General features: G+C 44.0%; 1 protein-coding gene across 1 annotated transcript in view; it reads right to left on the bottom strand.

Annotated features, from left to right (window-relative positions):
* LOC128950029 (inositol polyphosphate 4-phosphatase type II-like) overlaps positions 1 to 22,613 on the bottom strand; it is a 118,098-nt gene that overhangs the window by 69,284 nt on the left and 26,201 nt on the right. The window contains exons 6-8 of the mRNA XM_054294906.1: positions 7,921 to 8,051; positions 4,777 to 4,881; positions 1,436 to 1,544 (exon numbers count right to left, since the gene is read on the bottom strand). Of these exons, the coding sequence (XP_054150881.1) occupies positions 1,436 to 1,544; positions 4,777 to 4,881; positions 7,921 to 8,051 (345 nt within the window). The remainder of the gene's footprint in view (positions 1 to 1,435; positions 1,545 to 4,776; positions 4,882 to 7,920; positions 8,052 to 22,613) is intronic.

The following is a 22,613-nucleotide window of genomic DNA, read 5'->3' as shown; positions in this document are numbered from 1 at the left end:
CACTATTGCAACTGCATTAATCAGATAGTAAAGGAGAAAATACTTTAAGAAGTGTCTTCAGACATTTTCTTCAACAGAAAACATGTACTTTCTAGGCCCTCATATGATGGGGATGAGGCTGCCCATACCAGTTTGCTGACAGCAGAATATTAACACCGAGTTTCTCGATGCGTCTTATGTGATCAACATGATGTACGTGTTTCATTGGCAGGTTTCAGCATCAGAGGTGGTCAGGGAAATGAAAGCTTTTTGAAGATTTAACAGGGTTTTTATACTGTGTAGGGCAAGCAAGACCCCCTCAATAATACAGCTTTCAAAGCAACTAGATCTGCTGGGTTTTGTTTGATGTTAATATTAATGCCAGCTCCTATTCAACCTAGAAGTCAACAGAAGAATTGAATAATTTCCCTTTTATTCTCTATGATATTTTATCCATGAAACTTTTTTGAGCATTGACTATAATGGAATTAATTTTCTGTGGACTGTCATGGTAATTTAGATCAGAGCACTCCCTCCCTGCTTTCCCTTTGGAATGCTGTAACACTGCAGTTGGCACCATCAGCTGGAGCACTGAGCAGTCACAACTACTGAAAAAATCTGAACAGCCACAGCAACAAACACAAATACATCCAATTCTTAGGAAAAGATGTGACTAACACTTTGGCGCATGTTCAACAGTGAACAAAGCATTTGAGCTCCACAATAAACTGAAACCTTTATTTTTGATTAGTCTTATTTTGGCTTTCTGAAGAATAAGAGTAGTTTGTTTTTTCACAGCGTACTAAAAATACTTCTACCTTAGCATACACCCAGGCCTGTCAGAAATAAAGCTGCTACCTTAAGTTACAATTTCTGTATTTAAAAATTGTCTACAGATACATTCCTCTTAGCACAAGAATTGCCAAAGAGATCGCTCATTCTGAACAGCAGGTTTTCAAGTACTGATATACCTCCAGCTTCCTAAAATACAAGGAAAAAAAATCATAATTTTGAACCATTAAGGTTGCAGAGGACCTCCAAGATCATCGAGTCCAACCTTTGACAGAACAACCCCCATATCAACTAAACCGCAGCACCGAGTGCCGAGTCCTGCCTTTTCTTGAGCACTTCCAGGGATGATGACTCCACCACAAGTCCCAATGCACAAAAACCCTTTACATGAAGAAATCCTCCCAACCTGAACACCCTGCAGCACAGCTTGAGGTAATTTCCTGTGTTTACTCAAAATTGGTCTTAACACAAGAAGTAGAGCGTGTTTCAATTTTCATCAAAGCAGGGGAAAAAAGGGGAATATTTTATGAATGCAGTGTTCAATCCTACCAGATTTTAATCTTCCATTCATTCAGCAGGATAAACTGTTTTGTTATTCAGTGAGCTTATAGCATTTTAATGCAACCTTAATGGTATTTTCCCAGCTGCTGGAAAGAATACTTACTTTCGTCTTTCAGCCTCAAATTTACTCAGCAGTTTCCGGAGACCACCATTCTTAAATCCTTGGAAATGTGCTTCTGGGGCTCCCACAGTGATAACATCATACAGAGCATCTGGAATGGGAACAGAGGAACACAGACATCTGAATGCTTCTATCCCTAAATCATGGAAACACTATGACATCTATTCCACAAAAAGTAAGGACAAGTCTATATAATTTCCAGGGAATAATTGATAATCCATGTCCCAAGAAGGCCCAAGAGCTAATCAATCTTTCTATACAGCCACTGCACACTTTAAAAAGTTCATTTGATTTATGGCTATATGTAAATTATGTGCCACTGAGTAGAAGAATATTCCAGCTCTGCAGTTTACAAAGCTGACAAGTAAATTGGCCCATTGCGTATTCCACTCTATTGCCCCTTTCATTATTTAACTTGTAGTCATGTTCAAGCATTTTAGAGTCAAAAGAGACCATTTTGATGGAATAGTCTGACTGAATAATAGAGACTACTGAATCACAGCTAATAATTCCTGCATCAAGCTTGTCTCTTGGTTGAGTGAAGGCATCTCTTTGTTTAGGCATCTAATCTTGATTAAAAGATTTCAAATGACAACAAACTCACTGCATTCCCAGAGAAGTCAATTAGGCTAGTAAAAATCCCTATTCCTTTTCTAGCTTGAATTTGTTCGGATGTAATGCTACTGTACTTTCAGATATAATGGTGTTTAATGCTGAATTGGTGAGCCCTGCTCTAGGATATACACTTCTTATATATGTTTATAAACACAAAGTCAGTTGAGAAGCTACCAGAATAGGAAATAAATCATACTAATGAAATGCTTGCTGAGAAAACAATCTGTTGTCTCTTTCTGTATATACCTGGTGCCTTATGACATAGGGGATGAATTCTTTTTGTGGATATATGCTTACAGAACTGGAGGTGAAACATCATTTTTCAAAGAGCTCGTGATTGATTCTCAGGGTGGAGATGAAGATTTAATTACATCCCACACCACATAACTATTTTTTTCTAAGTTTAAAAATTTACATTTACAGTAAGTACCTGTTTTGTACCTGAACTTACTGGAGGTACAAAAGTGCAGTTCCAAATGCCTCATCTTTAAAATGCATTTCTAAAGGAAACGTTACAGGATGTTTTTTGAGAACTGTTTTATTCCTCAAAGAAGTTTCCCATGTAAATTAAAATCTAGACCTCTCCTAAAATAGAACTTGCATTGTTATGATAAATATGCCCAGAAGCATGAGCACTGTACAAATGATTCACAGTTAATGAACTATGCCTTACTTCCTGAGCTGAATCTCAGAACACATTTGCTCAAATTGATTTGAGCTCTAATGAGTTGGTGACTCTTCAATATCCACTTAAAAGGAGAAGTGACATAATTTCATTTGCCTAAGGTGAGCCTCAAGGTTCTTAAATAGCCCATTCTTTTAGGTCTTTATACAGATTATCACTAATACATATTCTTCAGCTATTAGGACTCCACTGATACTTGACAATAAGGAGGAGGAGGAGGCAGTCAGTGTCTTAAACTGGCCAGATGCAAAACAAAAACCACTTCAGTTCACCAAATCTATTTAAAACAAGCACATATTGCAAACAGAAATAAAAGCAAAGCTATGTCAATATACAGATTTAAGTTCTCTAGTATGATGAACAGAGCACAATGTGGGGTTTATCAAATGGATAAGGATACCATTGACCCATAGGAAAACAGTATTTTTCCTCAAAGCTACTCCTACTGAAAGCTTAAGCACACTTTCTCTTCCATTTCAGTACTCAATGACAACCCAAACAAAAGTTCAGGAAAAGCAAACCTATTATTATACATGTCAAACACAAAAAAACCCACATACCAATGTGTATATACAATAGATGGGATAAAAACCTATCTTGCATTCCCAAAATTAAGATATCTGATAGTGTAAGGGCTAATGACACCTCCATGGATCATTAGCTTGTTTAAATGCCACCTCCATGAATTTTTATTCTTCCCCTTCCAGCATCATTCTCCTGGTTATATTCCAGGTGTCCTTTGATATATGCCAAGCAAAGCATGAGCTGAGAAAGACCAACTTCATATCGAAGTGCTGCCTATTCCAGATCAATTAGCAATTGCTGCAAACTGCTTAGCCTGCATATATCTAATACAAGACACAGGGAAGAACATCAGTTAACTAGCAGAGGCAGAGTTTTATAATTTGAAGATCCAAATTTGGAAGACAACTAGAACAATTCTAACATTTATCTCTTCCTGTACTCTTTTTGATTATCAATTAATGATGTGTGCAAAGCAAAATGGTTTTGGAGAAGAAGGGAGAAAATTCATTAAAAAGCAAAACAAAACTCCAGTACTGTAAAAGTTGTGGGTGCTTAAGTAAGTCACAGATTTCACTCAAATTCTCTTTTTATTTAGCAAATAGAACAGTGTCCTGTTCACAAAGAGGTTTTGTTGAAAAGACAACGTTAAGCTTCTGGCCCCCATTACAAACCTAAAAATCCTTTTCAGTTAATTAATTAACTTGAAAACATTAAATTAAAATCTGTGTTATCACATTATGTCACTATAAATCCCCATCTTGTTGAAATATTTGGAGGCACAATTTTTTAGTAAAACAAATAACAAAATATTGAACCAACAAGTATCTAACAGATAATTGGAAGCCCCTGTGTCCCAATTTAGAAGTGGATTTATACTCACACAGTACAAAACAGGAAATTTACCACTGTTTTTATTTCCTGTTTTACAATCTTAGATGCAGAGTGTATTAATAAGGCAAAAACCATATCAGAATGTAATTTCTGTGTTTGTAGTTACAGCAAATTTATCAGATCTCAATTGATCAACAAATTATTCACTGTGCCATTTGGTCATATATATGTATCAATATGATCTTTGATCTGTAAAGGAAGCTGCTAAAATCATATGCAAGTGGCAACAACAGAATTCTGTGTTAAAAAGAACCACAGACCATGTTAGAGAAAGTTATCCCCCTTTCCAGGAGATGTTGGAAGCTTGCAGTATTTTCACTCAACACTGAGCCAAAATAGCACATATTCTCCATTTACTTATTTGCTTGAAGTGTCATAGGAACAACATGAGCACATTCTTGGAATCTGTTTTTAGAAAAGAACTTGGAAGAAATTTAGTTAACCAGCCCCTAGTTTTCCAAGATGTGCAGTAATTGTCCACAACTTGTGGCATCAGAAGACGAGGCAGGGAAATTCCTTGCAGAGCTTTGACTTTGGATGTGATTTCTAGATTTCAGTGAAACTGTGTTTCAAAGCACACTTAGTCATACTTGGGGAATTTCTTTACCTTTCAGTCGAGGACTATGCACATGCATTCTTTGCAGATGAAGATTTATTGGGATGAATTCTAGTGTTTTTTCTCCTTTGCTACAGCTTGATTTAAAGGAAGAACCTGAAAAACAAAAGTTTAAAGAATCATTGTCTTAACCACCCAGATGTTTTTGTATTCCTTTTAAAGGGAGACAATACTTGTATGTGAGGAGTTGTCTTTAATTTACCTTCAATGGATAATTATATATTAGGAGATGAAATGTTCACTGAGTCTCAGCATGTATCCATACTGGAAGCAGCAAAGCAGCATTTAATTCACAGAGCAATCTAACTGTTTTATTCTGGGAGACAGATACTCTTCCCTGCTGTCTGAAATCAGTCTGTAGTCTGCTGGAGACAACGCAGCAGTTAATGTGCATTGTGTATATTCTGTGCTAAAACTGCGAGGTTACAGAGCTATGATGGCACTGCATTTTTCCAAGTAAGATTATTTTCTTTGAAGAAAAGTATTGTATTGAATAGGCTATGCGTTCTTCCTAGAAAGGTCAAATAAAGAAACACAAACTATCTTAAGAAAAGCTATATATTTGTTCAGAGGAGGCATGATGCCTTGGAAAAACAAAACAAAACAAATTAATATGGCTGTATATTTCCAAAACATTAGAATTTGAGTAGTTTTTTGGTAGCGTAAAGAAAAATAATTAAAGTCCGACAGCATGAAAATATAATTTACCTGAACACATTTAATACAGAATCTGTATAAAATAAAAGGGTGTAGATTAGGAAAGAGAGGTGGCCTTGTCTTCTAACTCAGGCAGCCCAACGTTCACCTAGGCCACTTTTCCAACATTCTATCATTTCGCCAACTATTAATTACTAGAACTAAAATTCCTCTCACTCAGATGGAATTTTTAAATAAGTTTTGCCAAGGTTCAGCCTTTTTTTGAAGCAAACACATAAAAAGATAAAGAAAATATTTTAAATTGTTTTTTGCTTGCCCAATCAAGACTTGCTAGTGTTTATCTGTTGAAACTGCCACAGGACTGAGCACTGAGCCTCCCAATATAAACCACTCTGCCAGAGGGCACCAACGATGCTCCAGACCAGCCAAGCATGCTCAGGCTGCTCCCTAAGTTAGGAACTTAAAATTATAATTTAATACAGATGAAGAGCACAGCCAGGAGTCAAAATTTTAGATTAGACAGGAAATCCCATGATGCAGATTGAAACAAACAAATAATTTTCAAAGTTCCACTCCCTCCCAATATCACCAAATCTGTGCTTTAGAGTTACCTGAAATTACTGGGCTTTTTGTTTCCTAACACTTATATCTTCCTGGTATATTTCCTTACAATAAAATGCTTTACATTCTCTCAAATTCTCCCATAACTGAGGATAAAAGTGTTTGCCAAAACAACTCAAATCTGAAATAGTTTTAACTTTCTTAAACATCCATTTTCAATAAATATGCTGGTAAACCAAAATTGCTGTCTAACACTAATGTGGCTTCCTCATACTTCCACAGCAATCTCTCAACTTCAAAAAGAAATTAGGTGGTCTCCTAACAGCCTTCTCCACTAAATTCCCAAATAGTTTGGTTGAGTTCAAGTGGGTATCACTCAAAAAGCCCAACGTGAGATTATTGTGCTGGGGAAGCATGAGCATATTTTGGAGAAATTTTATTTGCAGGTGCCATCTGCCCTTCTGAACAATTCAACACAAACTCAGGCGATGTTTTAGGATGAAGAAAGACACCTGCACTGGCTACACTGAACAGCAAAATGGTTTTTGGCATGCCTTGAAATATGTTGACCTGAAAAGTCTGAATTAAAATTGTACTCACATCCCTAATCTTAGCAATTTCTACTTCATAAGTACTTGAATTTCAACGTGCTCCCAACGTAACTATTTGTTCAACTACAGTATTAAATCAAATCTATGTCTGGCTCGCTTTTCTGATCTTGTATACAATCTTGTATTAGACTGCTTTGTTTTCTGATTAATGTCCCTTTCTCTTTTACATGTGCTGATTTGCTCCTCCCGGATGACCTCAGTTTCCCAGGACCACATTATTTCTCTCAAGACCCAATTAAGATGGGTCCTTTAACATTATAAACCCTTTAGAAAGCCACTTTGCACAACACAGGTCTTGCAGGGTTTATGTTTAAGAGATTATATTGTCTGTTTTTTAAAATCTCAAAATGTTCCCTCAATATCTTCCTGAATGTTATAATTATTACATTGGATCTGTCATTATCTGTATTAATTGGCTTGTTTACGACACTTTATGGAGCGCTTTCAAGATTAATTAGGCAAAGATTGAAAATACATATAGATACTATTTAAAACAGAATCAGGAAGTGCCATACTGGGCTAGACAGTAGATGCCAAAATTGGAACTGGGATATTCTGATGATGACAAACAATCATAAATACAAGAAACGTCACTTCTGCCAACAAAATGGAAATAATTATACAACATTTAGTGCAACACAAGAGCTTTTTCCCCCACCAAATATTTAAGCAGCTGACCGACTGCTTTCAAAAAGGTGACTTTCAGTTAGAGACTGGTTTTTTTTAATACACTCAAATCGGATTTCTCCTTTTCTGTGACCAAGATCTCTGCATCCAGCTCTGGGCTCCCAGCGCAGGAGGGACACAGACCTGCTGGAGTGAGTCCAGAGGAGGTCACAGAGATGCTGATTGGAACAGTTCAGCTTGGGAAAGAGATTTCAGGCTGATGCAATTGCAACCTTACTGCCTCAGTACCTGGAGGGAGCTTACAATAAAAGCTGGAGCGGAACTTTCTACAAGATCATGTGATGACAGGACAAGGGGATTCAAACTTAAATGAGGAGATCTGGATTAGACATAAGGAAGAAATTCTTTAATGTGGAGGGAGGTGAGACACTGGAACAGGCTGCCCAGAGGAGCTGGGGATGCCCCATTGCTGGAAGTATTCAAGGCCAGGCTGGATGGGAGTTTGAGTAACCTGGTCCAGGTGGGCTAGAACTTGATAATCTTTAAGGTCCCTTCCAATCCAAACCATCCTTTGATTCTAAGATTTTTATGTATTTTATTCCCACTGAATATGCCAGTATTTTATAGCTAACAATCTAGTAAGCTCTGAAAGGTTCCAGATAAAATCACAGATTCCCACCTGTATGCTTCCCAAGCTCTGCCAGAGTGTCCTGGTACATGCTCAGCAACTGATCACAGTGAGCAATTACACTTTTGCGCATGTTGTCCCAGTGAGGAGCAAGCTCTCCCAGGTCTTTAAGCTCCTGATTCCTGTACCAAAAAGCAAAAAGGGAAGGCGCTAATTAACTCATTAATCTATCAAGGTTCATCCAAATTAATCTAAAACAAGTTTGCTACAAAACATCAGAAAGATTTCTAATTGAAATAAAATCCATTTTCGGACTGCTTGTGAGATCTGCTTTTCATCTCTCTTTTACAAGTAAACAATAAATTATGTCAGTAGATAATGCAGTAACTTTTGTGCTCAAAACTCATCTGGTATAAATGCAGTAACCTTCAAAATGAAATACCACTTCTTTCATGAAGGAAAGAAGGCTTCCAGGCTCCAGAGAGTTGTGCTCAGAGCAAGTAACTTTATCTCAAGAGATATTAAACAACATTGGAAAGAATATAAAGTTTCTTTTTCCTGCAAAACTTTCAGTATGGTTGTTTTGATGCACTACTCTTTGTATACTTTCATAAACATTTCATAAACACATATTTCTAGCAGTGTTTCTACAAATTCAGTTTAATCAACACATCAGCTCTCACCACATTTCTTCAGGATTCAAAACAAAATATACACAAAAAATCCCAGCACCTGCTCCCTAAAATGTCATGTCCAGTGTTCATCAGGTCAAAAAAGTACTGCTGGGGTAACCAAACAGGTCACTGGAAATCCAAAAGGAAATCCTTTAGTAAATTATCAGTTTTCCTGTACACTCCTGAGAGCTGACCTGAGTGAAATAGAGATCATCTGAATTTCCTGCACAAACAAGCTTAGTATTTTGGGCTTTCTGTTTGGTTTTTCCTCTTGCAGAGGAAGTTTCTCCTGTATCTCTCCCAAAGCCATTTTGTGGGACCTGCTTTTAAGGAAAATAAAAGATCTTCAGTCAGTCTTCAAACATCTGGAATTTAACAGGAGAAAATGTTTGCAACACAACCAGTTTTCATTATTTTCCTTGGAGCATCAAGAAGAGTGTTCCACTGTAATTCTTGGAAGTCTCCAAAAAGTCTTCCAGAAGACAGTTCTTGCATACAGAAAAATTATGTAAGAAAAAGCAAAAATAGGGTAGAAGAGGTGGAAAGAGGGAGGAAAGGACCAGTGAGCTTGCAGCGCAGGAACACAGAGCTCACTTATGTGAGCAGCAGATCTGACCATTAGTCAAAAAAGCCTTAAAATGACTTCTTAAATGGAACAGCAACACACTGGTGGTGCTTTCCCCATCATTATTAGCTTTGCATTAGTGTGAGCAGTGCAGTCAGAACAAGCTCCATAGGCAGACCTCTGCTCCTGGTGTAGGTGACAATCAAAACCAGAGAGACTGCACTGGAAGCGGAATTAAAGCATTGCATTTGTACATGTTCTTGAAAATATCAACATGGAAACAAAGACACAACACGTGGACTTGCTGACAGTCTATGTTAACGATATTATTACTTTCTGCCATTTAATTGCTCCTGAAGCTGAACCAATTAAACTTTCCTCCAGCAATACAAACTGGTAATGCTGTAGCATAAGAACAATCTGTCACGAAGGGATTTGAGAGGATAAACCAAACATTCTCAGGGACCATTTTCTTTGCCAGTTTTTAGCAGTATAACATGAGGTTCCCTTTCAATTAAAATCTTAGGGCTTCCTTCTCAGCAAAGTGTGTAAAATTTGTCAGGGTATGCAATTTTGTTTATGTGCAGCGATAATGTTTTGGCCCTTAATATTTATGGTGTCTGATTTAATAGTTTTAGCAACAATGTTTGGACCTGGCTGGCTTCCAAAACTTTACTACTCCTTCTGTATAGGAATAGAGTATTCTATCCAAGAACTACATCCCTGCCTCCATCTAAGCTCATGCCTGGAGCTGCTGGTCTCAAACTGAAGTTTGAGAGTTAACTCCACTGACATCAATAGCAATGGGAATATTAATTTTAATAGGTCTTCAAGAAATATCAAATCCTGTCCCCATTACTGGTGACAAGGTTGGTATTTGTTTCTCCTCAGAAACATGTACAAATCAATGAAGTAAAAATTCAGTCTTCAATATGTGGCAAAAAAAGACACATCAACAATGCTTAAAGTGAGAGTACAGCGCTATAGCAATCTAGAGCATACACAGCGTGGAAATTTTAAAGACTACGATTTCTGAATTTATTTGCATTTTAAACTCCAGCAAAATCAAAACCATTAGAAAACAGGATTATATGGCAGACACTTCCATAGAAAACAGTCTCATAGCCTCACTTTATATCTATTTCTTTTTCTAATGAAATTATAGAAGACAGAGCATTTAAATTGGATTTATGTCTCGTGGTCTTTTTACAGTTTATCACTGCTGTTGTTGACTCCATAAAATTCTGAGTTATGAATGAAAAAAGAGTTGTCTTTTCTATATCTAAACTCCATCAACAATACTCCACAGTACCAAGCTTTGTTATTATTACATGAAAGGCCTTTTCTAAAAGTACACAGAGTGGAAAAACCATAATATTTTCCATTTTTGAAAAAGTTTACAGTTCACACTAATACAATTGTTGAAATTTTTAATAATATTTTAATACTTTAATGTTAACTTATTTCATTGAATAACTTTAAAAATCCACTTCAACCAGTAACTGTGTCAAACAACAATTGTGCTATTAAAAAGCACATAAGCTGAAAATGCTGTATGAAGGCCAAGTAGCAATTTTTTATACATACAGCTTCAAAAATCTAATGATGTGTTTCCTAGTAAAGCAAACATGACAAATTCAAAACCTAGAAGACTAAGTGATTTTGGCCTCCGCTAAGCAAAATGAGCTTCTGAAATCTACTTTTGCAAAACATCAGTGCGCGAGGGCGTACACGGCCCTAAGTCCGGCTAGCTGAAGGGGTAAAGTGGCCGACGCCCCTGCGCATCTGAGGCCAGCCCCCCTTGGCGTCCTGGCCTCGGGCTGGGCTGGATTGCGGACTTGGGTTCGCGCTGGACGAGACGAGAGAGGAGGCGACCACTTGCTGGGGGTAAAACGTCGGTTTATTGAAGAGCCCACATGCAGCACAGGGCAAACCAACAGGTGGAAAAACCCACAGCAAAAATGGCCCCGAACACGGGGGGAGACAGAGTTTTACAGGGAAGGGGTGGAGACGGGAGGGGAAGCCCAGCTAACCAATAGGGGAACATGTGGGGAGGTACATAAGAAAACTGACACAAGAACTTATCCAATAAGGAGGGGCCCTGGGACGCCAGCCAACTATGACCCCAGAGAGAAGAATGTTCTCGAAAGCAGGGAGGAGTGGGGGGTGATTGACTGGGCCCAGGGAGGAGGAAAACTTTACTTATATGGTGGGATAAGGGAGGAGCAGTTATGTAACTTGAGAGATTGACAAATAAGGGGGACAGGGGTAACCGTGGTAACATAACTGCCAAAGACTCTGTGGCGGGAAAACTGGAGGGGGAAGAACCATCTTACAAAGAACAGGGAGAGAATAATACCTAAAATGGGGGAACAAAACAAGAAACTTAAAAACACACTACAACATCTCCCCGTTTCTTAACAAATAAAATAAAAAGAACGGGAAGTCCACAGAAACTTAAAATTCAGGATCTCGCGGCTGGTCCGGCCAGGCCTCGCTTTCTTCGAGCTGGAATCCGCCCGCCCCTGGGTGGTCGAAGGACGGTGCGGTCGCCCCTTCCTCATCTGTAGCTTCTTCGGCCTCCGAGGAGAGGTCTTCCAGCTCGATGGGCTTGTCCGACGGGACTGCGGCATGGTTGACAGATGCTGAGGTATCTCTGACCATTAGTCTCTGGACCAAACCGCGGATCAAAATAATGAAAACTAAAAGTACTAATTAACTCAGAACAACCTTGCAAACAGATTCTATTATGGAACCGGCCCACCCGCTGAGGCCCCAACCCTTGAAAATGTCCCCCAGCCAGTCAGAGGTTTCTTGCTTGACCTGATGGACAAGGTCTTGCAGCCTCTTGATGGAATGTCTGGCGTCCTCGGCTCGAGAGGATAGGTTCAGGCAGCAGAGGCCCTCAAACTCCTCACAGTGATGATGATGGAGCAGCAATAGAAAATCTATTGCTGCTCTGTTTTGGAGTGTCGCCTTCCTTGTTATTTCCTCGTCTGTGAGGAGGTCGTAGAGCGCGGCCGAAGTAAAATTTGCTTGTTTAGCCACCCAACACTCTAGACAGCCCAATTCACCTAGAGCCTTCGCCACCGATACCCAAGGCAACAAGATGGTAAAGGCGACGGATTTTGAGTGTGACCAATGAGTAATTTCATCATCACAATCCTCAATGAGATCCTTGAGATCTCTTTTAGGTCTAGCCAATTTAGATGTGATGTTTGTCTTCTTCCAATTGATAATTTGAGTGACGTTGGGGGTAAACAGTGTCAGCCGGCCAAAAGTGCACGGCCCTTCCGACCAGGCCAGAGGGGATGCCTGCCCACGCCCGGTCGCCACAATTAAAAACACGCCTCGGGGAAGGGAGTAAGGGGTCCGTCTGGTAGTGGTGGGGCCGAGGATCTTTAGGACAGCCTTACACCACTGCTTAGCTTGGTATTCTAACCTGGACTGTAGCACTACCTCACTACCCCTCTCGACGGGGGTGATTGTATAATCAAACTGAAAGCAAATTGATGCATTGGTCGAACCGAGGAAATGTAACTCTGTGGGCTCGGAGGGTGCAGGATCTAGCCTGTTCACTCCGTCTCTCCAGGCGTTGGAGGAATCACAACTGGGGAGGATAGTGAGGCTCTGGGCTAGGATAGCATTAAAGGCACTTTAGAAGGCAGGGAGAAACTCGCCTGGAGAGAAAGGGATCCCCACAAGGCGACATCGGGTCCTCTGCTGCGCCCGTGTCTAGGCATATACTGTCCTGTCCTAACGATTGAGCCAAGGCACGCCAGACGTTGACTTTCCGCTGGGGGATGACCCACGGCTCCGAAGGTGGCAAAAGGAGTCCGCAGGTCGTCATGATCGCCATTAGCAGGCTAGGGTTGGGAGTCAGCGATGTTGAAACGGGGGCCATGGGGGAGATGTAACTGAAATGAGATAAGATAGTAAAAGTATGACGAATTCACAAAAATGGTTCTTCTCCAAACAACCAGTTTAAGTAAAACATACAGGGGGTAAGAGCTGGAGCAGGGGGTGAATGGGAGGAAACATGACATAGGAGGTCAAGGGGTGGAGGAGAAGCTGGAGGAGAGGGCTCTTCTGTAACTGGGGGAAGATCCGGAAAGAAAGACAAAGATTGATGGTGTGGTTTCCTCCGCCAACGCCAACAAGCTTGCCGGACTTGTGGTACTGCCTCCTTCTTAGTCCTCTGTTTCGGGACGAAGGGCCTGACCCACTTAGATGGAATCCACCTGGGGCCTGAGGGAGTGGACACGCAGGCATATCCCCTCCCCCAGGTCACCAGGTCAAAGGGGCCCTCCGTCCGCCAGGTCTCCGGATCTTTTACAAGAACCGGTGGCCTGGCTTTAGGCTGCAGCTGCTGGTGACTGCCAAAGTGCCGGACCACTGGAGGATTTTGGCTGTCAAAAGAGCAATTTAGAAAGTTAAGCGTGTACAATGCCCTTGACAGCCGGACGTGGGGGGTCTCCACCTTCATCGCCGGTTGTTGCCGGGATAAGATCTTAAAGCTCTGGTGGGCCCTCTCCACCATGGCTTGGCCTGTTGGGGAATAGGGGATGCCAGTCGTATGGACTACTCCCCATTGCTGCAGGAAGCTCCGCAGCTCCTTGGAGGTATACGCAGGGCCATTATCTGTTTTTAGGGCCCTAAAGATGCCCAAGACAGCGAATGCCTGAAGCAGATGCTTCTGCACATCCGCTGCCTTTTCACCTGTGTGGGCAGAAGCATAGATAGCCCCAGAGAAGGTATCAACTGAGACATGGACGTAACACAATCGACCAAAAGATGGGACATGCGTCACGTCCATCTGCCACACTTCGCAGCTCGCCAAACCTCGGGAATTGGCCCCTGAGGCCACAGTAGGCATCTGATCTTGTTGGCATTGGGGACATGTGGCCACTATCGCCTTGGCCTGATCCTGTGTCAGATTGAACTGCCGGACCAGGCCAGGCGCATTCTGATGGAAAAGTTGGTGACTGATCTTAGCCTGGCCGAACACGTCTGGGAGAGGGGCCTGCGTAACAGCAGCCGCGGCCAGAGAGTCGGCACAACGGTTGCCTTCCGCAATAAACCCGGGCAGATCAGTATGTGATCTCACATGCATAACATAAAAAGGGTGCTCGCGGTGGGAGACTAGCTCGACGAGCCTGTTAAGCAATTCAAATAATCTTTTGCTGGTGACCTCTTGAAGAACCGCAAACTCAGCTTGAGACACTACACCTGCGACATATGCAGAATCTGTAACCAAATTAGAAGGCCCAGGGAACCTCTGGAATGCCCTGACGACTGCGTCCAACTCAGCAACTTGTGGAGAGCCCTCCACAACAACAACATCAGTCTCCCACTGCTGAGTCTGAGGATCTTTCCAAGTCATTACTGACTTGTGGGATGCTCCAGACGCGTCTGTGAAAACTGTCAAGGCATCCAGCAGCTTCCTGCTCTGAACCTTTTTCAGCGATAATTTAAACTCCGAATTGAATAATTTGTAGGCCGGCCGATCTACTGCGATGCGCCCGGTGTAGCTGTCGAGTGCAAACTGAAGATATTCATTAGTTTGCAGCAGTTCTTCAAAGGTCTTTAATTTGAGTTGTCCTGATTCTAATTTAATTGGGATATGTATGCATGCGAAATCACACCCCGCCAGCTCCCTGATCCTCGATCTTGCTTTGAGGATCAGTTCGGCTACCAACTCCTGTGGCCGTGTCATTCTTTTGGACCGATGGTGGCTGAGAAACACCCACTCTATAATTAAGAGGGGGTCACCCAGCCCCTGGTCCTTTACACTGGTGTCCCACTGGTGTATCACGCCATGGAGATGTGGCAATTTTCTCAGTATAATAAATTTGAAGGGCAGGCCCGGATGGTAACGGTGGGCCTGCCTGGCCAAAATAACTTTCTGTATCTTCTCCAAAGCCACCCCTGCCTCTGGGGTGAGAGCCCTAGGGGAACTCAGCCCCTCTCCCCCTTTCAACAAATTGAAAAGGGGGGCTAGGTCTTCAGTTGAAATGCCTAGCCAGGGTCTCACCCAATTTAAAGACCCACACAGCTGATGGACATCCGCTAGGGTCTGGACTTTTGTCCTAATAGCCTATTTCTGCGGAACAATGGTCCGCTTTGTGATTTCGAGGCCCAGGTATTTCCAAGGTGGCATCCGCTGAATTTTGTCCTGCTGGAGCTCGAACCCTGCAGCAACCAACGCATTGGTTGTCAGGTCAAGCGCATGGGCAAGCAGACTGTGGTCGGGTGCACACACGAGGATGTCGTCCATGTAATGGTGAATGATGACGGCATCCCCGAGGGCTGTACGTATGGGTGACAGCAGCAAAGCGACATACCATTGGCAGATCACAGGGCTGTTCTTTAGGCCTTGCGGAAGCATTCACCAATGATAGCGCTTGGCTGGGGACTCACGATTGATGGATGGAACCGTGAACGCAAAGCGCGGGGCATCGTCTGGGTGCAGGGGAATCTGGAAAAAACCATCTTTTATATCTATAACTGCCAAATTCCAGTTTTGGGGGAGCATTGCTGGGGAAGGCATCCCTGGCTGAAGAGGACCCATGTCCATTATTTGTTCGTTAATTTGGCGGAGGTCGGTCAGGAGCCGCCACTTGTCCTTATTAGGCTTCTTAATGACAAACACTGGGGAGTTCCAAGGTGACATTGTCTCCACCAGGTGGCCTTTCAGTAACTGCTCCTGAATGAGCTCATTGAGCGCTTTTAATTTTTGCTTGTTGAGTGGCCACTGCAAGACCTGTACTGGTTTATCTGACAGCCAATTCAGCTTCCAGGTCTGGCGCTCCTCAGTGGCCACTGCCCGAAAAACCTGGGGAGCCTTTGGGAGGTCAATTCTGGCTCCCCACTGGGCTAGTAGGTCCCTTCCCCAGAGAGGCTCGGTGTAATCTAAAACGAACGGGCGTATAGAGGCCAATTGCCCATCGGGCCCCTTAATTTGCACAATGCTCTTAGATTGATTGGCCAATTGAAGGCCCCCAACACCTGAGATTGTGCCCGCAGCGCTTTGCAAGTCCCAATGTGACGGCCACTCCCGAGAGGGAATGATCGTCACATCCGCACCTGTGTCCAAAAGACCCCTCACGATCTTTCTGTCCCCTCCCAACGAGAGCTGACAAGTCAGGCGGGGCTTCTCCCTCCCCACCAGCTGTGCCCAGGCTACTGTCGGAGGCGATGTCCTCTCCACGGAGTTCTTCCAATTATCTTTATCTGGAACCGGAATAGCCTGGGCAATGATCTGTCCCTTAGGGAGGAAGAGTGGGGGTCGGACACAGTACAGCCCTACCGCGAAATGGTCCCGGGTCGGTAGTTACTAGACCAGGGACGATGTGAATGTCTCGCGGTGTGTGCTTTGTGTCCCCGACGACTGTCCACCTGCAACGTCCAAGTTTCCTCCAGCGACCCGGGTGTTGCAGGTCGACAGACACCAGCTGGATGTCACTACTAGGGAGATAGAAGTCCCTAGTTAGCTGCAGCCTGTAGGGACAGAGGACATGGTGTCAAGCGCAGGTGTAGGCTGAATACCACAGGTATGTGTCAAGTCTGGTACTAAGTAAGACAAATCCGGCAGTGTGTACGGCAGCTCTCTGTCGTCTCCTCCCTCCCCGCTTGTTTTTAAGTGGCCTGCCGCATTTTTGTCTTCGCGCAGGGAGGGGCTGCGCTCCAGGCCTAGTTTTTTGTGCCCTTACTCTCCTCCTTTTCCCGCTTCCTTCTATACTCCAAATAATCTAATCGTATCTGGCATTGAGGCATCCAATGCCCTGTCTTGCCACAGAGGTGGCAGGGGTGGGTGGCTGTTGATCTTCTGCCGGACCCGGGTGTTGGGGGCCCGGCAACGGGGGCAGCTTCTATATCAAAGAAGTCCGGTTCGGGGTCCTCCGCAAAAGCCACTGAGGCTCTTTTAGGCCGCGATGGTAAGGATACCTGGCCTACCACGGCCTCTATCATGGCCTCCACCGTGGGCCGGGGACTTCGAGGGAGCCTCCTGATGGCCTTCCGACACTCTAGGTTGGCGTTGCTATACGCCATCCTCCAGAGCATCTTCTCCCTGTCGTCGTCCCCGGTCGCCTGGGCCTCCACGTATCTGTAGAGGCGCTCGATAAAAACCATGTAAGGCTCTTGCGGCCCCTGCCGGACTTCATCGTCCTCCCATTGGGAGGTCATCACCTCTAGCTTATAAAAGGCCCGCTCTGCTGCCTTAGCGGTCTCTACAAGCTGAGACGAGAACAAGGCCTTTGCTTGAGCTATCCCCTCTGCCCACTGTCCCTCGCCTAAAAGATATTCTTGGGAAATTGCCAAACCGTCCGCGTCATGAGACACTGAAGGATTCCCCCAAAGAATCGGGAGAACCTCCACTATCTCCCTCCTCCATTCCCCCACCCAGACCCTAAACTCCATGGGTCTTGTTAAACTAGAGAAAAGGGCCCTCAGGTCCGCCGGCACCTGATCTCCCTGTGCAAGGGCATTCCAGAGCATACCCCGGAAGTATTCAGACCCGCGGGAGTAGTCCTTCTGCGCCTTGCACAGTTTCTTAATCCGGGCCTGTGCTAAAGGCACCCACTGGGCCTGAGAGCTCCCCTCCCCGCTGAGGTGGTACGTAACCGGAGCGGCTTCCAATAAAGGCGCCTGCCCCGGCTTCCAGTCATCCATCCCCCCCCACCCCGAACACAAGGCGTGAGAACCGGAAGGGGGAGCGTGGGAACCGGAGTTGGAGGAGGTTGAGGCGGAGTCTGGCAATGGGGCAGGGCGAGGGAGTGGGCGCGGCACACCGCCCCTCTCCGCCCCCTGGGTGGAGTTCGGAGGCGGAGCAGAGTATGAAGGTGGAGCAGGGGAGGAGTAAACAGGGGGCTGAACTGGGGGAGGAACCTGGGGAGGAGCCGACGGAGGATCGGAGGGCGGAGAAATGGAAGGAGCAGAGGAAAGAGATGGGGGAGGGACAACCGAAAAAGAGGTTCGGTCCAGGGGAAGGAAAGGGTTAGCATTAGGGAGGAAAGGGTTAGGAGGAGAAGAAAGAGCCCTGGCGGGAGCGGCCGCGTGGCCGCCGCCATCTCGGGCACCAAGGGACCCCTTTTGAGGGTCGTCGCAAAACCGAACAACTTTGGGGTTTGGAACCGGGGACTTGGGGACCGGGGTAGAGGGTAAGGGAAGAGAAGGAGCCTGGCCAGGGCTCCTCGAAGGGGGAGGCCGAGCCGGTCGAGGGGGAGCAGGGGCAGGATGGACCCCCTGCCTCTGGTCGGCCCTCAAAATCCTCCTCGAGGGCTCATGCCTACGGGACGAGGGAAAGGTTTGGGGGACAAGGGCAACTGAACGAGGAGAACGAGGGGACAAACCAGAAACCGCGGGACATTTCTTAGGCTCCACAGGCACGCCGAGTGTCGCATGAACTCTGCGCGCGCAATACGCCACGGTGGCTAGTTATGTCTCCCCGGAATTTATGGCCTCTTCTAATTTTGCCACAACGGCTGCCCAAAACCGCGGCTCTTTTACGCGTTCCGGGGAGACCTCGGGAAACCTAGAAAATACCCACTTAACTAAACATTTTAACTCCTGCTTGCGGGCTTTCTGACCACCCCCAAGCAACAAACCCTTCACAACATAATAAACCTCCTTCTGGGATTTTCCCAAGCCGGCACCCATTGCGCCTTTCTAGAGCAGAAACTGCTACCGCTAGAAAGGGGGAAAATCCTCTGATGACGCAACCGCACGCCCGGGAAACAACGAGAACTTAAACAATGAGCCGCCTGCCGCCGGCCCCTGCCCCCCCCCACTGCCCCAAAGTCTGGGTAAACAGCCGGAGGGAAAAAGAGATTGGGTGATGGGTGCGGCCCCACGTCTGGGGAAATCCGGCACCCAAAGGGAAGAGAAAACAAAAACGGCGCGGGGACGAGGAAAAACCTCAAGGAGAGAAGGCGGGGGGGTAGGTCCCCAACGCAGGGCATATACCCCTAGGGAAAGTTAAAAAGGCAGAGGGGAAGCCGGAGAGTCCCCAGGACGGGGCCCGAACTCACCAATCCTGCTGCGGCGACAAAGAAAAAACCAGGCGAAGGTCACTCGTCTCGGGGAGTCGTCCTCTGAGGGTGCGAGGAGTCCCGACTCCCTTCCGCCGGGGAGCGCTGCTTCTAAAACGAAGCCTGCTACTACCCGGGGTAGTCTGGCGTCCAGAGGGTAAGTAAATCCCAACTCCGCAGGGTCCAGTCCGTGGTCAAAAGTCCACTTCGTCGGCCCCCACGTTGGACGGCAAACTGCGCGAGGGCGTACACGGCCCTAAGTCCGGCTAGCTGAAGGGGTAAAGCGGCCGACGCCCCTGCGCATCTGAGGCCAGCCCCCCTTGGCGTCCTGGCCTCGGGCTGGGCTGGATTGCGGACTTGGGTTCGCGCTGGACGAGACGAGAGAGGAGGCGACCACTTGCTGGGGGTAAAACGTCGGTTTATTGAAGAGCCCACATGCAGCACAGGGCAAACCAACAAGTGGAAAAACCCACAGCAAAATGGCCCCGAACACGGGGGGAGACAGAGTTTTACAGGGAAGGGGTGGAGACGGGAGGGGAAGCCCAGCTAACCAATAGGGGAACATGTGGGGAGGTACATAAGAAAACTGACACAAGAACTTATCCAATAAACATAGAACAAAGGAGGGGCCCTGGGACGCCAGCCAACTATGACCCCCAGAGAGAAGAATGTTCTCGAAAGCAGGGAGGAGTGGGGGGTGATTGACTGGGCCCAGGGAGGAGGAAAACTTTACTTACATGGTGGGATAAGGGAGGAGCAGTTATGTAACTTGGGAGATTGACAAATAAGGGGGGCAGGGGTAACCGTGGTAACATAACTGCCAAAGACTCTGTGGCGGGAAAACTGGAGGGGGAAGAACCATCTTACAAAGAACAGGGGGAGAATAATACCTAAAATGGGGGAACAAAACAAGAAACTTAAAAACACACTACAACACATCAGAAGCAAAGAGCTTAGCAGGATTCAAAACAAGAGGGGACATTTCTGCAGATTATATTTGCAAAACTTCTGTAATATTGTAACAGCTTAAAAATTCTGAATATTTATCAAACAGCAGCTTTGGAGTAAATATAAACTATAGCTTTGGGATATGACTCAATCATTCATACATAATGGAAGTTTAGAAGCTTCTAAGGAAAGGAGCACAGGAATTATTCTTCCTAACAAAGTTCACTTTAAAATGTATGGATAACCACTTCAATTTTTTTTTTTTTTTAAAGAACAGAATCAGATAAAATTACTCTCATTTTTCTTTGCTACAAGATATGCTTCTGTGATATATAGGCAATAAACTCCAGACAAACAATATAACATTCCCTCCAGAAATAAAATACTCATAGCTTTTTCACTCTGTTGTTTCCAAACCAGGCAAATAATTATTACGGAGGAGTCAATAAGAAAAAAAAAAGAAAAAAAAGAAAAAAAAAAAGGCATGTTTTTCTTTCTCTACTAATAATCTCATTTTAGACTCTCTTGAAAACAGTTGCAATTTTTGTCTCCTTACAGAATTTCCCAAAATTATTTCAAGTTTTGGTGAGCCTGACCCGACAGGCAACTAAAAACTTCAATGTGAGTTGTGCTTACCTTTGCATGCCCTGAACAGTTGTTTAGAAACAGAAAAAGAGAAAACAAAGCAGAAAAAAGAGACAAAAGAAACCCCACCAGAACCCCATGAGCAAACTACCCACCCCAAAAATGGCAACAAATACATTTAAAATTATTTTAAAGCCTCTTTTCCTATGCATGTGAGGAGAATAGACTGGGATTTGCAAAGCCATGATACGATTTTATATGGTTCCTAAGAGATGAAAACTTTAAGTTCCTTTTAAATTTCTATCCACTACACTTTTTATTATACAAAAGTGTAGACAATTATAAGCTAAATTTAACTTGTTTCTCCCTTCCTACTTTAAGATCATTTTGCTTCCATTCCTGCTTTAAATTCTTTCCCTTAAAGTTAAAATAAAGTCAAATACTGTTAGAAGTTACAAATTTCAAAGCATCATGTCAATAAATGAAAGGGTTTGGTTAACAATGAACACTGAAGTTTTATCAAGAGACAATCAATCTCAAGATGGCGAGAAAAGGGAATTTAAACTACAATTTTTAATGAATACTGAATAGCATTAACACTTACTGGCACATTTTTATAGATAATTGCTTCAGGCCTGACTATATTGAAGCCACAATAAAAAAAATGAAACAGGCTGAGTATGATAAGTGGCTTCTGAGGCAGAAATATTTATCCTTTTATACTAACAGAGGGGAAAAGACACAGAGAAGAATACTTGAGCCCACACCGAATATAGCAGCATCCTCCTCACACGTTCTACTAGACTACAAGTGTAAGGACTCCACAAGAACACACATCTCCACAATTGCTTTTCTTGAAAAAGAAAGGCCAGACAAAGCAGAAGCTCCAACCCACACTCTTATATGATGGTAGATGACACAGATGCTCCTGTTCCCACCATCTGCTGGTATTCTACATAGTGTTGCTCATTTTGGTTAGTCTTATCTCCTCCTCCAGACTGCATCAATCACTTGGTCTCTTTCTTTCACACCCACACTTTCAACTAGGCTTGAACAGCTCAACCACACCGGCAGTCAGGAAAATCAGAGGCACTTATCTCAATCTTTGTGCCACTGTTACTTCTGTTTCTTTTTCAAATCTTTATTTTGGTGAAGAGAAAACCCCACCATGGTGAATTCTTCCTAGGAGTTTGTCCAGGGAGGTGAATTCTATAATATGATACAACAACAAGGGCTATTACTTGTATTATGCCTTTGGAGAGAATAATGCAGAAGTAGTAAAAGTGGTTCAAGTAATCCTCTAACATTTAAAAGGCACTTACCCATGAGGCAAATGAAAATATGGGAAGTGCATGAACTGTGAGACTCAGTATAATCTATTTTTATTGCTTACTGCAAAAACCTTGCCCATAAGTATTCTCAAACAAGATGAGGCCATAAATGCCTAAACACAGTACTAAATGAATAAAATAAACTATTATAACAATTCATAGGAATTTTATAACCCATCATCACCATGCATAAGGATGTATCAGTCCAGTGACTTTATTAAAATCAAGATTCCAGCCTCCCACATGCTGTTCTATTGGCATATAAACATCACAGGGAAGCAACAGATGGGGTAAATAAAAAAAGGAAAAGAAGCTTGATACTGCAGAACAAACAGCCACAACAGGTTGTTTTGGGATGTGACACAACAGGAAGGAATTGCCTCAAAGCGCACAGGATGGCTTTGGAATGCAGCACTGGGTCCCAGCATCACTCTTACACATGAGACCAGCTGCCCATCTATGTGTTAAGTAACTTGCATGAGGAAGGAGGCAATATCTTCTACATCATCCATTATCGCTGGAAGAAGAAGGAGGCACTGTCTTCAGGGTAGCCCTGGGTTACTTAAAAAGATGTTTCCCCAAATTTTATCAGCACAGCTTACAAGGGTTC

Source organism: Melozone crissalis, unplaced genomic scaffold (genome assembly GCF_028551555.1).
Source record: "Melozone crissalis strain CALT ecotype California unplaced genomic scaffold, PUWL_Pcris_2 ptg000370l_1, whole genome shotgun sequence".
Classification (NCBI taxonomy): domain Eukaryota; kingdom Metazoa; phylum Chordata; class Aves; order Passeriformes; family Passerellidae; genus Melozone; species Melozone crissalis.
This window is presented reverse-complemented; position numbering and strand designations above follow the sequence as displayed.